This window comes from Aythya ferina (genome assembly GCF_964211825.1).
Source record: "Aythya ferina genome assembly, chromosome: 12".
NCBI classification, from domain to species: Eukaryota; Metazoa; Chordata; class Aves; order Anseriformes; family Anatidae; genus Aythya; species Aythya ferina.
Genome location: NC_140308.1, coordinates 15,921,621 through 15,937,761, shown reverse-complemented (window position 1 = coordinate 15,937,761; position 16,141 = coordinate 15,921,621). Strand labels below are relative to the sequence as shown.

General features: G+C 33.3%; 1 protein-coding gene across 13 annotated transcripts in view; it reads right to left on the bottom strand.

Moving 5' to 3' along the window:
- RPGRIP1L (RPGRIP1 like) overlaps positions 1 to 16,141 on the bottom strand; it is a 76,746-nt gene that overhangs the window by 17,537 nt on the left and 43,068 nt on the right. For 10 of the 13 annotated variants that reach the window (XR_014697169.1, XM_084533332.1, XM_084533335.1 and 7 more), the window contains 4 exons: positions 15,056 to 15,127; positions 13,336 to 13,498; positions 12,112 to 12,212; positions 2,765 to 2,948 (listed from right to left, as the gene is read on the bottom strand). Coding sequence is in view for 12 of the 13 variants with exons in the window: in XM_084533332.1 (XP_084389458.1) it covers positions 2,765 to 2,948; positions 12,112 to 12,212; positions 13,336 to 13,498; positions 15,056 to 15,127 (520 nt within the window). In the remaining variant the exon portion in view is untranslated. The remainder of the gene's footprint in view (positions 1 to 2,764; positions 2,949 to 12,111; positions 12,213 to 13,335; positions 13,499 to 15,055; positions 15,128 to 16,141) is intronic. The other 3 variants (XM_084533337.1, XM_084533329.1, XM_084533330.1) reach the window with 1 other exon arrangement.

Genomic DNA, 16,141 nt, shown 5'->3' with positions numbered 1-16,141 from the left:
TCTCTGTCCAGATAAATGTAGATCTACTCTATTGTTTTTCAGCAAGATTCCATTAATCTTCTGGTATATTACATATGAAGCAATGAAAGTGAAGGATATGCAAAAGGTATAGAAACAATACATCTGGTTTTTATACAAAGAATCTAATGGAGCCTTCTGTATCATCTAAAACACATTTAAAACACTCAAGCTGCTCAAGTAATAAATAATAAAAAATATTTTATATATAATTAATGATTTCTTAGGTTACCATGTGTGTTTTTTTTCTATACAAAATCTAGAAGACTATCAGTTTCCTTCAAATCTCAAAGTAAATTTCTTTCTCCCCATGCAAATCTCATTTTTATTAAAGAAAATATTCAATTAACCTCAAATATTCAACATACTCAAATCTAGCTAGACATAATAACACAATATTAGACAAATAAATTCTGTGATTCTGTGTGAAATAAGAGATGCAGTAAAGCCATAGTAAACACACATGCAGATTTCATTACTACTACCTTACTAGCTTTCCAACTGACATTATCAAACAGCAGACATGGATTTTTCTTCTCTTATATGCAAAACAAACCTTAAGTAAAAATTATATAACCAATTATCTAAGCACAACTCTGCAATTAATAATCATGGTAGTATAACGCTGCAGAATACAAGCCTGGAGCTGCTAATAACCACATTCTGATATTTGTTTGTTAGGCAATTTTGAAGTTTAAACATTTCTACACTTGAGCAGCAAACAGAAAGATCAATTATCAAGCCAAGTTTTAACTAGCAGAAATAGTATAATACAGCATTACCAGTTCAGAAAGCCTTATGAATTAGGCTCATGAATTAGCCTTATGCATCAGACTCTGCAGAGCATAATAGTGTCTTCCAATATCCCAGCTTGAAATGCATTTAAGTTTCATCGTTGTCTTAAGAGACTGAAATTTCATCTTGTACTCATCTCTGTTTCTACTTTCCCACTTTTAATGTATCTGCCCTAAATTGGCTATGTTTTGCTAGTTCTACTTTGTGTAGTCAGTACTTAAAAAAAAATCTAGTATTATGCTTAGATCATACCCAAAATACACAGGAATCAAAAGATTGTGCAAGAATTTATTTTTGTACCTCCTGAATGCTTCTTATATGCAAAGCAATGAGAACTCAAGAATGATGAGAAATTGAAATTGTTAGACAGCTTTCTTTTATTGGCTTAAGGTGTTATTTCAATGAGGTTTTACAAATTTGATTTCAATAATGTCTTCCTATCTAGCACATTTGGAAAAGTGTTTACAGCAACTAGCAAGATGAGCATTGTTAAAATAAAAAGTTATTTACTTGATGTCTAATGTCTCTTACACGATGTCAGAAATCTCACATTTTTAAAAGCAGGCAGGCCTCAGTGAATTAAATTCAGTCTGCAGTGTTTTGTAAATAAAGGCATACGACTGTCTTTTTCAAAGTTACCAAAATTAACAAAATATTGTGCCCCAGCCTTTATATTTCCTCTCAAATTTGCAGTCACCCTATGGTCAAGAAAATGTGGCTTGACGTGACTCAGAGTGCACTTGCAGCCCAGAAGACCAATTGCATCCTGGGCTCCATCAACACAGGCAAGGCCAGCAGGTTGAGGGAGATGATTATCCTCCACTGCTCTGCCCTTGTGAGGCCCCACTTTCTGTGGCCTTCAGTACAAGGAAGATACGGAGCAGGTCCAGAGGAGGGCCACAAAGAGCATCAGAGGGCTGGAACACCTCTTCTGTGAAGAAAGGCCAAGAGAGCTGGGGGTGTTGAGCCTGAAGAAGAGAAGGCTCCAGGAAAACCTCACTGCAGCCTTATAAGGAAGATGGAGAATAACTTTTTACTCAAGCAGGATAACTAGAGACAAGGGAAATAGTTTTAAAATGAAAGAGGGGAGATTTAGATTAGCTGTTAGGAGGAAGTTCTTCACTCAGAGGGTGGTGAGGCACTGGCCCGGTGTCCTGGTTTCAGTTAGGACAGAGCTGGCATTCTGCCAGGTACTAGGAAGAAAATTAACTCTGTCCTAACTGAAACCAGGACACCCAGGCTGCCCAGAGAAGCTGTGGGTGACCCATCCCTGGAGGTGTTCATGGCCAGGTTGGATGGGGCGCTGGGCAACCTGATCTAGTGGGTGGCATCCCTGCCCATGGAAGGGGAGTCGGAACTAGGTGATCTTTTAGGTCTCTTCCAACCCAAGCCGTTCTATGATTCTATGAAAAACAAGCGTAGTAGTATTAGACATTGCTAAATAATTCCTATTTCAAAAAGTTCTTATTAAAGGAACACTGAATATTCCTTAGTGATGTTCTAGTCCAATTACATATTTTCTCTTTTGAACTGTATTTGTTGTACATGGTTATGTGGAATGCCTTTCTTCTGCTGTATCATCACGTACCAACAGAAACATCATTTCCTCATGTTCTTTGAGAAAGAATACGTAACTTTAACTTTAAAAATTAACTTAAAATCTTAAAAATGTAATTTAAAATCTAACTTAAAAAACTACAGGCTAACAGGATGTTTACATATTTTGTAATGTTATCACTTCATACAGCAGCCTACTTCAACAATTGATTTTATACTTGCTAATCGCATCCCTAGCATTTCTAAAAACACTTGTAATGTTTCCTAAACTATCCAGGAACAAAACAAATACAATTAGTACACAGACAAATCCAACTATAACATAGAGGAGATATCGACAGGCTTTTCCAAAGACAAAATTTAAGAGAGGAAAGAAGAAAGACATTATACTTACCGTTGCTGTAGTTATAGTGAACCCTCTGACCAATTATTGGCTTTGGAAGTGACACTGGGGTCTCCTCTACAACTAAGTTGTATAATCTGCACTCTACAAACAGCTGTTGTATTGTTTCATCTGCTGCAATTCGTGACTCAGTAAGACCAAGTGATATAATTTCAATCCGGATTTTTTCAGTTGCCTATTTAAAAACAGACCACAAACGCAATAAAAATATTTTTCATTTCTTGAAGTGTTAACTAAAACAAATATACATGTATGTAAATCACTGGGTATTTTGAATGGTTAACACTGCTTGATTGATTTTGACATAGACACAATATGATTCTAAAGCCCCAGGGTTTGTAGTCAAGAGCATCATTGCAACAGATCCTGATTTACATGCAGTGTTGAAATACTTTTACAATAGTCATACTCTACTGGAGGAGATTAAGTTAAGGATATCTGCATTTATAAATGGTATCTGAACCACAGACTTCAGCTGCTGTTATTTTTAGCTACACAACAAAGTCTTTTGTATCTTAATCCTGTAGTTGCTTGAAATAGTCTAAGCAATACCAGGTATCAATGTTTTCACAATGAAAGAAAATTAATAGATGTGGTGCCTACTGCAGACTATTCTACAATTATTTTGATGAAAATCCATCAAGTTACGAAGTACTTAAGCATGTAAAGTAACACTGTACGTACATGGAACTCAGTTTCATATACTCAACTTTTCTAGTAATATCAAATGCGCATTGAAGAGGTAAAATTAACAACATGATAATAAAAGTAATATCCCAATTGGTCTTCATCAGAACCCTTTATCATATATATATATATAAATTATTTTTTTTAAACTATAATGACATTTTTCTATTACTCATATGAACTTGTTTCATACCACCCAGCAACATCTGTATTATTTGTGTACATAGAAATGTTAATAAATTTTATTGTGTTTAAATGGAAATGTCACACTCATCAGAAGGAGTCACAAATATTTCCCTAAGTAACTCTGTAAAAGAAAGAAAAGCCACTATGGTTTCAAAATTGGAGTACATAGGTGAGCATTCAAAGATGAGACTCTTCAAATAATAAACAGAGCTCCCTGCAGTTCAGAAATGTCAAAAAAATTGAGTTCTTTTCAAGTTCATAACTTTATTAAAATTATTTCCCCTACTTGGAAATATTCTGACAAATTTTTATGGTAAATATAAATCATTTGAAGTAAAATTATATTCAAAAGATCAGCTTTCTAGATTCAGTTAGAACTGCAAATCAATATTCTAATTTATTATGGAGATAGCTTATGCTTTTCCAAGCAAATTATATAATTAATCAAACTGAAAAGCAGGTGTATCCTACTGTAAAAATATCCATCATATAGAACAATTCCCATTGCTGTCAAGCCCTTTCAATATTTGATGAAGTAATTTTACCCCCTCCTTTCAAAAGACATTTCCTTTTATTATGTATCCTAAGACACTTTAACTAAAAACCCAAATCTGAATATTTCAATAAGGTTGTTTTATTATTCAGTAGATTCATGGAAATTTTACTAGGATGACAGAGAAAATTCCACACCATTCTGTCTCCACTAATACAGGTACACGGCTTCAGCTGGCAATATTACTAGGATTAGCATAGAATGATGAAATATTTAAAGGAATTTTTTTTTTTCCAAAATCTAATAAATCAAATGACTGCCAAATGTCATTAAAGTGATGGTCTTTGACTTGAATATGCTTTTCATATTCAAATTTGAAAAGAAAGAGATGAAAGCCTGGAAAGGTTACTCAGTTTCAACTAATAACCTCAAGCACTCTACATTCACATGCATAAAAAATGAAATTGGCTCCATTGTCTAATTTTACTTCAGAAACAACTCCTTTTTTCTTGCACTGAACAGATGTATGAGCATCTGTATTTAAAGTGATATGCTGAATGGTTTTGTTTGCCCCAAAGTATTTAGTAGTTATGTCAAACTAGTTTGTACACAGACAAGTAGTTTATGAATCAAGTCCAAATTCAATACCCTGTATTACAAAGTATTTCTTTTACGTAACTTAAACTTGTTTGACATATTTAACCCTTGTAATTGCACACTGCAGGCAAAGAATATTGCAGTTTTTCTAGGAGGGCAGAATAAATCAGGTATTGATGGCACTTTGTTAACTTAGAACAAAACAAATAACCGAGTCATGCCACTACAAAATTGCAAAAAAAAAAATAAAAATTACTTTAGAGCTAAACAGTCAAAAATATTTTAAGGTCTGGTTTTATTAATCTTAAACAAAGATACAGCATAAATAAAAGAGAATACAAGCTCATTAAAATATTTGCAAATAAAAATACAGAAGTGCTTAAGAGCAGCAAAGCTGTATTTCACTACTAATATAAAAATGGTCATATTATGTAGCCGCGGTGAAAATATGTCGTATCCAATATATGATAGGAATTAATATTTAACAACAACCAATTACACTTCTGTGATGCATAGTGTAGTATTTTCTTTTCTTTTCCTGAGGTCTTCCCTCCCCCCCCTTCCTCCTCAACTTGTTCTTATTTATTAGGTACTATGCAAGTGAAAATGGAAAGTTTGTCTAGATCAATTACTTTGTGCAAATAATTCTATTTTGAGGTGAATACAATTATTTTTTAAACTTAATATTTAAAACAACAATTTAATATGATTTTTCCTCTAACAGAGAGGCTGGAAGTACATATAAAAATAGAGAATACCAAATGCTTTAAAAGAGTGGCTCTCAGAAACTGGTTCAGGGCTTTTATTTCAAGTCAGGAAAACAAAAAAACAAAACATGGGAAATATTCTTAGTCTGTGGAAATATTCTCTCTTCCTGTGCAATTCAGTATCAACTATGTGTAACTAACATTAACTAAAGATTTGCAAGAATCATTGAATTCATTCAACAAAGTCTGGGATTAAGTCAAGTACTAATGCACTGGACATGACATCAGAATTTAAAGTCCCAATGTAACTTTTCTCATTTGTCTGATATCTGAGATTAATAAAGCTTAGTCTATTTCCATAGCAAGTCGACTACCATATTCAAAAAGATGTATATACCATATTTCAGTTTTCTTTTTGGTCAGGATATTTAAGCAAAGGTTTGCACTGGTGTTCAGAATGCAGTAACTTTTCATATCAGGATCAACACCCTCTACTTATGTGTTTTCCCTGTAAGTGTGTAAATGTGAGGAAATAAAGAGGGATGTAACTATGTCCATTCTTCAAACAGAAGGAACTTAACCTAAGTGCATGCACTTTAGAATATCCCCAAAAAAACAGGGGCAAGGAGGTCTCTCCTTGTTCTATAGCTCTTTTAGAGTCAGACTTACTGGGAGGAATGGAAAGGCATGTGGCTTTCCCACAGGATCACTGGCCTTTGCCGTGTGCTGGGAGGAGAATGCAACACTACAGGGTTAGCATAGGAACAAGGTTCAATGCAATCCCATCAGCTCTTTCTAGAGCTAGGAGTACACTAAAGAAGAAAACAGTTTGTGATAATTTTTGCATTAGCACATCTCTGCTGCCTTTTTTTCTAGCGCATAGAGTCCAAAGTGACCATTTTCAGAGCATGACTTTGTCTTTAGTATCTTCAAAGGCGTGAATTACTTGCTACAGCTTGAGACAATTCTATGATTGAATATTGCCTCTTCTGCACAAATCTGTACCATGCCCACCAATTCACCGTATTTTTTTTTTCCAGAAAAGACCATTTCTAATTCAGTACAAAACACTAAATATTTTAGAAAATACTATGGTACTGAGGGATCTGAAGCTCTCCAACCACAACCACACACCTGAACTTTTTGCACATTGCTCATAATACTAACTTTTGATCAATTGAACAAAATATTGTCTTTTTTGCCTCCAAATGGCTTGCCACCCCAATCCTTTCTGAAGAATTAACATAAAACTGTTCAATGTTACTCCCGAAGATGATTTATTTTCTTAACATTTCTTATTGCAATTTGCCTGCAGCAGTGCCTCAACTAAGAGTTTGTAAAGATAAACTGTTTCTGGGAAATAATAAATGGAAAAAAAAAAAAATAAAAGCAAATATATCCGGACCTGTTTGACTGCTAAGATATAAATTTCCTTAACTGATAAAATGAACAACAAATATCAAATCTCAAAGCCAGTTAGCTTCATATCAATACAAATTCGTCACACAATTACTTAATTCAAATGCTTTGTAAATTAAAAATATCTTTAATTTCACAAGCAAGCATGATCCTTAGGTGAATAAGCATAAAAGACAGAAGAATTCTCAATTTAAAGAGCTGTTACTTCGTACATTTCAGCTACATTAATACTCATCACCATTTAAGCTACAGAAATAGGATGAAATAAAAAAGCAGTATCATATAAAATTACACAAAACCAAACATGAGAGGATTCCTGTTTATATATGCATGTATTTTTCTATATGCGGATCATAAACTTGATTTCAAAAATAAAATAAAATAAAATAAAATAAAATAAAATAAAATAAAATAAAATCTCTATTTGAAAGTTAATCCATTTAGGAAAAAACGCCTTAGTATGGGAAGAAGGTATCAGTATAGCATCATCATGTGCTAAGAGGGTAACTATAGTGACAGAATATATCAAAGCGCACATTTTTAATACAGTTGTTCTTTTTATTTAGAGGCTTAATATATAACATTTGATACTGTTCTCCAACCTCCCATTAGAGTATCGTATGGGGACCATATAGATGCGTATAAATGAATGGAATTGATTCTCTTTCATATTACCCATAGCACGCAACAACTTCTGCTTGGTGATAAGTTGCAGCTAATCAAAACTCAAGTCTAGTTTCAAATCCCATGCTATGCTTTTTAGGCCTCCAATTAGAAAAAAACAACAACTTATTTCTACTTGTGAAATGACCGTAACTTACTTCCATGTCAATGAGCTCTGATAAATATAGCCTCCCAAGTGAGAACTGAGGAGCATTCATATTCATAACCACAGTAAACATTACCAGCTAGGTTAAAAATGGCTCCTGTTGATGATTTTCCTATGGGCTTATATACTCAGTCTTAAGTCTTTTTACTGAATTTAGCATTCTGAATGATTAGCATAAATTGTTATGCAAAAAGTAATGTGTTACCTTTACCTAAGGTAAAGGTAGAGTCTTAAGAGACTGAAGACTGCGGTTTTGAATCATTTTAAAAGCTGTGTTTTGTTGTTGTTTTTTGGTATTATTTCTCCCTTTTCTCTCAGTTCTCCCATCAAGACCAATGGCTTGTAAACATGGTTTTAATTATTACTTCAAAGTTTATTTGTCAAGCACTAGAATTTGTAAATTCATTATTTCAGTGTAATACGCAATCAAACAGGGTCCACATCACGCTTTTATCAGTAGGAAAAAAAAAAACAACAAAAAAAACAACTTAGGCTTCTCCCAGATCCTTCAAGCTTGCTTTCTTTCACCTGAGTTCCTGCCTAATAGTGACCATGCTGTAGCCAACAATTATTTTAAGGTGGAGAACAGCATAAGCTGATTTTTAATCTTAGACCTATCGGTACTCTTTGAAAATAGTGACTATAAAGCTTTTACTAAAGTACCATTTACTTATTAACAGCTCTATTTCATAAATTCTATTTCCTTTTTCATTAAATATACTGGTGCAATATTCTTACTTCCCTAGTTTCTTAAAAAAGAAAGCACAAAGCAGCTAAGGTTAGATCTAGACAAGACCAAGAGAATACTAAAGAATTAGTATTTATGACAAAGTAGAATCACAGCGACTCAACAACACAGGGTAATATTAAAAACCTAAATTTTTAGATCCATAAATTCAGACTGGGTATTCACAGAAAAGGCCGGTTTAAGACAAGCATCGAGTACTCAGGAATTTTCCTGAAGGTCCACCAAAGGCATTAAAGTTGTGCAGAAAATAAATTTAAAAGAGGAATTGAAGAAACCAAAGTTTAAAACTGTAACACAATGTAAAACACAATGTAAAACTGTAACACAGCGTCCAAATCACTTTTTTTTTTTTTTTGATGAATGCAGGTATTTCATAGGAGGATGTGTACTATTTAGCTATCTGTACAAAAATGACATTTTAAAAGGAAAAGTATTTATTGTTTCCCTATACATATAGGGAATTTATATAGGGATTTATATTTAAATCTACCCAAATTTTCAATAACATTTCTTTTTCCAGGTGAGCCACAAGGAATTGGTGTTGCTTTTTACTAGTGTTTAAGAGAGACTTTAATGTCAACATTAATTAGACCCAGAGATGTAACCTTGCAGGAGCCAATAAGGACAGTTTTCAATAAACTGCTATTAGTGCAAGATAATGCACTCACAGCATCAGCAATGAAAAAGAGAGACGTAAACACTCCTAAAGCAAGGAATGGGACTACCACAGAATACATTGTTTTTGCCAGTAATTGCTTTATGGGCACATTTTAAGAAAACTTGGAAGCTGACAGCAGTAAATTTTATTGTGATAACCGAATGCTTTATCATCTCCTATACAGATAAAGCGTAGGCATGGGGGTGAAGGGGAGGAGGGATGAGAGAGAAAAGCCTTTTTTTTTTTTTTTTAAATATAAAGACCATGCCACAGAAAATGCAAATTCCCAGTTTTGATGTCTATTTTGAGGATCTGAAACAAGGCTTTTAATCAATGTATTATACATCAAATTGATAATGTTAACTTCTGATTATTCAAATGTATGAAATATTCATAGAGAACTGTCCAAACTTTTACATTTCTCAGACTTCTTTTCTCTATTAATTATCATGCCTGGAAGCTTTTTAGTAAAAGCAGCAGCCATCAGCCTGACTGAACCTGACAAGCTAGCAAGGCCCAATTACACTGGCACTCGGTGGCACTTTGATGTACTGGAAACGAAAAGAGATAGGGGCAAATTGTATAGAACATTATGTTAATGACTTGATTTAATCCAGCCACTAAACTTTATGTAGCCTGTTAAAAAAGATGCTAACACTAATTACGCCACTTTGGAAAGGAAAGAAGGGGACAAGCATTTCATACCGACAAAGTGAACCTCATAAATGTTGTAAATGAAATGAAACAAAATGAAGTAATCTATGATTAATTATACATCATAGACAAGAAGAAAAGAGAAAGAAGCAAGTGGTATAGCTAAGTACTGGAAAATCTGTTAGATTCCCTTTATGATCAACATATCTAAGAAATAACCATGGACTGTCTGATTTGCAACATGCAAAAAAGAAACAGTATGATCTTAAACGGCTTAAACAGTTTGGCATACAACTCAGATTCATAGGATAATTAGCATAACGATCACTAAAAATCGCAAGTCTTATTTACAGTGTTTGATTACCAGCAGGATATTTATCTCATAAGATAAAAGGCACTGATTTTTAGTCTTTTAAAAAATATGAATTCGATCTCAATTGTCACATGCTGTATTCTGCAAAGATTTCAAATACATCAATGCATAACTTTAACCTGAAATTTGTATCAGTTATGTTGCTTTAATAGCTTATAGGTTTTTGTTGTCTTATCTACCCTTCTTGAACATGCACTGTTACTTGAAGAACAAATCTGAGATGACAGAAATCAATGAATCTGAAATGAATCTACACTCAAAATCCTCTCCAAAATATTTTAAAATAATTTTCATAAAATACAAGAGTACTAGGGATGTATAGATCGACCCTATTATAGTTTGACTTAACAGTGACGAGTAGTAGTCACTTTAGTTCTCACAGGTAGAGAGGAAAAAATTAAAAAATAACTATTTTATATATATACCATGCAATTTCATTTTCAAGAACACCTTTTGCATATCTCTTCAGCTTATAAAAGTGGTGGCATTTCTAAATCTCTTCTACAACTTACGAAAAAGGAGCAATACTTATCATAGGAAGCATTACTTGACATTGATAGTTTGTAAGATTTCACACAGCCTTCACCTGAATACAGAATACAAAAATCAAACTACCTCTAGAATGTCATATTTCAGAACATTAAAAAAGTTAAGGCTGATATAACGGCATACCCTTACTCCTTTAAAAGAAGGCTAAGACAGACCAGTAGTAGAGAAGTATTAACTATTAGAAGTACTACAATTAAACAATAGATGTCTATTTTTCAAGACTGTTCAGTGAACATTATAAAAGTATACAATATTCTTGTGTTTGTAGAGAACTATGCTCTTGAAATACTTCTTTAAGTAAATTTTCCACATTTGTATTATGTTGGGATACATTGTATGTATGACTTTATGCTCATTAATTGCAGGTTCTAAGGACAATCCAAAAGAATACAATTACTGTCCGTGCCAAAAAAAAAATAATGTCCATGTCTATTAAAAAAAAGTACACTGAAGTGACCGGATACTGTATGCACAAATTTTTCTGAAAACAAATCTTTAGCTCTAAAATTATTGTGAAGTCAAAGAAATCCATTTGGTTGCATTGAAATGTATTCAAGCCAAGCTTATGCAATTTTAACAACTTTCCATCAAGTCACCATACTGCGATAAAACACAGCAGATTTACTACAGGCCTTGACAAATTAAATTATTCTCTCCTTCCTCAGGAAGCACCAAAGGAAGTAGAAAAACACATTTTCCTAAATGTGGCGATGAAGACAACAGGCAGCATGGAACAATACGACAAAGATCTTCACATTATAATTATTCACATTATAACAGTTATCTTTGTCTATTGTCCAGAACTAAAATTTGCTTTCAGATTTAAAAACATTAGAAATCTCTAGCTCCAAGTCTTTTAAGTAGTCATAACAAATGCAACAGAACAAGATAACGGTCATCATTACTATCTCCTAATTTTCTACGGTTGGTTTTTGGTTGGTTCAACACAGGCATGTACAGCACATGGGAATCCCAGCCATGCAAAAGAAGGGTTTGCTAGCAACAAAATATCAGGTGACAACAGTGGAAAAGATGACAACAAATAGTCACAGTTAAAGGTCCAAAATCTGCTGAAATTAACCCAAAGTTAAACAATATTTACCTTAATGTCCTTGGTACATTCTAAAAATTTCCTAAACTATAATATTAGAAATGTTATTTTCGCACAAAATTAGGAAAATCATCATCAGGTAGTCAGTTTCCCAGTTAAAAACAAAACAATAAACCACATGAACAATATGGCTATGGTAAATTTTTCCTTTTCCTGTGAAAAATTGTCTATTTCAACCAGAAACAGGAAAACGCAAATTCATTGGAAATGCCTTAGAACCTGACCTTAGAAATAGGAAAGCTACTCTTAGAGGAATTAGGCTTAAAAAGTTTTGTTCATTTGTTTTTTAGACTTAACAAGTAATTGCCATAAAATATTCCAGCTGACCTGTTTAATATTCTTGGATACCGGACTTGCAACAATACAGTCATCGCTGTCAGTTATTATTGATTCAATGGCATCATTTGTATGTTTATCATCTTGATCTGCTAAAAAAAAAAAAAAAAAAAAAAAAAAAAGAATCAATGTAGTTAAAAAAACAACCCTGGATTTGTGGTCCATCTGAGATTTGCTGAGAAACCTGATAGTGATATATTAGCTATTTCTAATAAATATAGCAAAACAGCATCAAGTAAATCTCTTCCTTGCGAAAGATAAGACTAGCAAATCAATGATCTTTAACATGGTCTAAATACATTTTTTTTTTCTGCTTTGCTAAAAAATACTAATATTTCCAAGACAAAAGTTGGTAAGTGCAATGATACAAGTCTTGCCATGAACTGAAGTATGAACAACAGTTCATAGGAAGGATATGGCCTGAACTTTTGCATTTGCTCTTATTAGGTTTAACACCATGCACATCTAAAGAGGTACTCTTTTTTTCTTAAATAAAGTAATTCTATAACACAGATGAATTATTTTGAAGAGTATTCAGGTCTCTCTTTTCTGGAGCAAATTACTTAAAAACACAACAGGGATTCAACTTCATGTTTTTCCAATTTTACTAATGAATTTTTACACAGAAGCTGTGAAGAAGAATCTGAAATTTTAACATCCTGTTTGTGTGTCTATTTTAAATACAGTACACCAAAGGCTTGGTTTATTTTGCTAATAAACTGTTTAAGCTTAGAGTTGCAACGAGGTGAGCCAGCTTTTATAATCTTGAAATACATCTACCTCTTAACAAATTTATGTCACAAATATGGTAAGACATACTACCCTTTCACTGTCTGAAAGGATTTCCAGTATCAGCACTGGCTGTTATCTGCAGACAAAGGAGCATATTCATTAAAATAGTCTTTAGAATAGTATAGTTCCATGGGAGAATATAAAGACATTTAAAATAGAAGCCAAGTTTCCTTTAATTTTTTATGAATCTAGGTCAGATACCAGATCTTTGCATTCAATTACTATACAGTTTCCATTTGGGATGAAAATAACACCACCATACCCACCAGCCAGCTTCAGCTATGAAGTACACCAGAATATCATTTCTGTCATGCAGCTTCTCATAATGAGGCAGCTCCCACTGCTAGTAAGAAATGCTTAAAAAATGGAAAGATAGATTTATTAAGGAAATACAGCTACTTATTTGTAAAAAATTAATTCTACCTTCTGATTCCAATTCTTCAGTTACTTCTGTCTCATCTCCAGAGGTAACTGGGCTTTGGTCAGCCAACTGCCCTTCTGACAGATGTGAGAGGTCTTCTTTTTCTTGTTGAATTTCTTCAGCAACATCCTTCACCTTACCATCTGCCAGCCTTTCTTGTTTAACCTTATATACCACATGCAACATAAAAACAGATAAATTCAGTTTTTAAAACATTCCTTGAAAGTTATGAAGGTTCAAAACTTGAAAAGTTATGGTTCACATTCATTACACAAATGCCTTTTAAACAACTGTATTGTTTATGCAATATAACAAGCAATTGAAAGTTTTCAACTGCAGTAACAGATAACTGATATGGAAGACAGACAATCCTCTAACAAACGTACAGTTGTGAAAACATAGCTATTATAATAATTTGGTGACTGTCAACTTATACAATTAAATTTCTGGAGATTCATTTGTATTTCAGCTGTTTCAGTTTTAACAGACTCGGTTTGAAAAAAAAAATAGGAAAAAAAAATTCTTACTTGGCAATTTTATAACATATTTCATACAACATTTTCTTTTTCGAAAAATAAAGTAAAAGATAAAAAAAGACAGAAACAGTTTTGCTATAAAATATGACAACTATGTTATCTAAGGTAAAATAACTTTAGTACCAAACCGTCTCTGAAGTAATCATCTTATTCCCTTCTTTCACTTTAAGCACAATTACAAATAATAATGCCTTATCAGTGACATAACATTAGAGATATTGCAAATTTCAGTGTAAGATTCCATTTATTATTTAATAATTGTCTTCCAGGACTGCGGTTTTCACAGCTAGAGTCATGCCTCATCTACCAAACCTCAGAATACGTGAGGTAACTTTCAGCTGTCCACAGAACACCCAGATTTTCCAAACTTGTTTTATATTTGGACACAAAATAGTTTAACCATTTTAACTTAACTACTTCAGGACATTTGGAGCCACACAAAGCAATGCGATATTCACAAAACACCGGAACCTTCTATAAGTGAAACAGACTTTGTGTCTCCTTGGCACGCATGATCTCTTGTAACTAAAACACTATTTTAGACAATGTTTTGGCATTCCTTATAAAGAATTCCTTCAGTGAGAAAGTTACATTTTGGTGGATAAAATTTTTGATTAGTTTTTGACTATTCTACCTGACCAATATGACCTGATGTGGTAGAGGAAGATTTTTGCGTTTCATTCAAACCCCTGAATGAGCTTTTAAGTAGAAAAGTGAAAGGAAGTTAACAGCCAGTGAATAAACACTAACACCACCATAACCAAGAGCTTGCCAATCTGCCACAGGAACTTACTTTCAAAGCCAACAGGGGCACTACAGCATTTAATACTTATCTTCTCCTACAAATGCTACGTATTTAGCAAGATTCCAAAGATAATATATTTCTTCTTCTTTCCTACCCCACTTTATAATGATAATTTTTAGAGTGAAGACAAACACTTCATCCAAACATAGAGACAAATAAGAAGACAAATTCCTTCTTTTCTAACAACCAAAAAAAAAAAAAAAAAAAAAAAGAAGAATGTCATCACAAAGAATCACTTTTCCCCCTCATATTTCAATGAAGTTTAGGAGATGTTACTTAACGATAGTTTGGTTTTTAATGTATGGCTCTGAAGAGATAACATACACCTGGAATTCAAATGCAATACATTATATAAACTGCAAAAACTGAATAATCTCATACCTCTAAAGTGCTTGGACCTGTTGTAGCTTTTGTCTTCCGTGTATGTTCCATGTCATTTTCAACAACAGAGCCCTAAGTTATGGGTAAAATAAGGGGAAGACTTTATTGCATACTACATAATTAAAACACAAACCTAGGTATGAATTTACTGGTGGAGAAGCATTTGGACAGGAAATTACACCCTCCTTTGCTTTTCTGGATTAGCATTACTGCATCTACCAACTGCTATAGGTTCCACCCATGACACTGGACAATTCATACAGTTTGGGTCCTAATGAGAGTCAAACCATTCATCCAATTTTTTAGTGAGCTTCCTTTTCCCAAAACTATTTGCTTTGGCACGTGTCACATGAATATCTGAGGAACAGATTCTCTGCTATTTAGAAAATGAAGCAGACCATTCTTGCTCATTTTTTATCTGCTAAGCTTCTAATTCTCTTACATGGGCACACTCTTGCAACGTCACCACAAGATTTAGACTTCAGAGAAACCCCAAGTATTTCATTAGTTAGTACTATCATTACTTGTCTATAACCAGACAGTGAGATTTGGATTTTTAAAGCTGGTAGTGAGTGACTCCTGATAAAGATAAAATAGCTAAACCTCTCCCTTGGAAAATCATCCTTTGTGAAAAACTGACAGATTTTGAGAGGTTCTAATCTGGACAGCTGAAGTTATGTGCGTTTAACTACATGGCTAATGGGTCAGTTAGCTTTAAAAAGATTTGATTTCTCTGACATTTGCCTTTTTTCCTATTTCTCATCTGTATAGTACAGCTCAAAACGAAGTTGTAGCCACAGCAATAGCAGAAGGAGCTGTGAATTGAAATTGGTATTTCAAATAATAAATTCAATCAAGGTATTTGTAAATAGAGAAAACAGCTGGTATTTTTAAGACTATTAGTTAACTGCAACATGATATTAATAATAAACTTTATAATTAGCTATTAAAGAACTCACCTGAGCTTACTGGAGTTAATACAATCTATCCTCAGAAGACAGTTTATTTAAGACCAAAAAGAAAACGTATACCATCTAGCAAATGTTTGAGTTAATTCCATGAAAAGCCTCCTAGAGTCTAGAACAT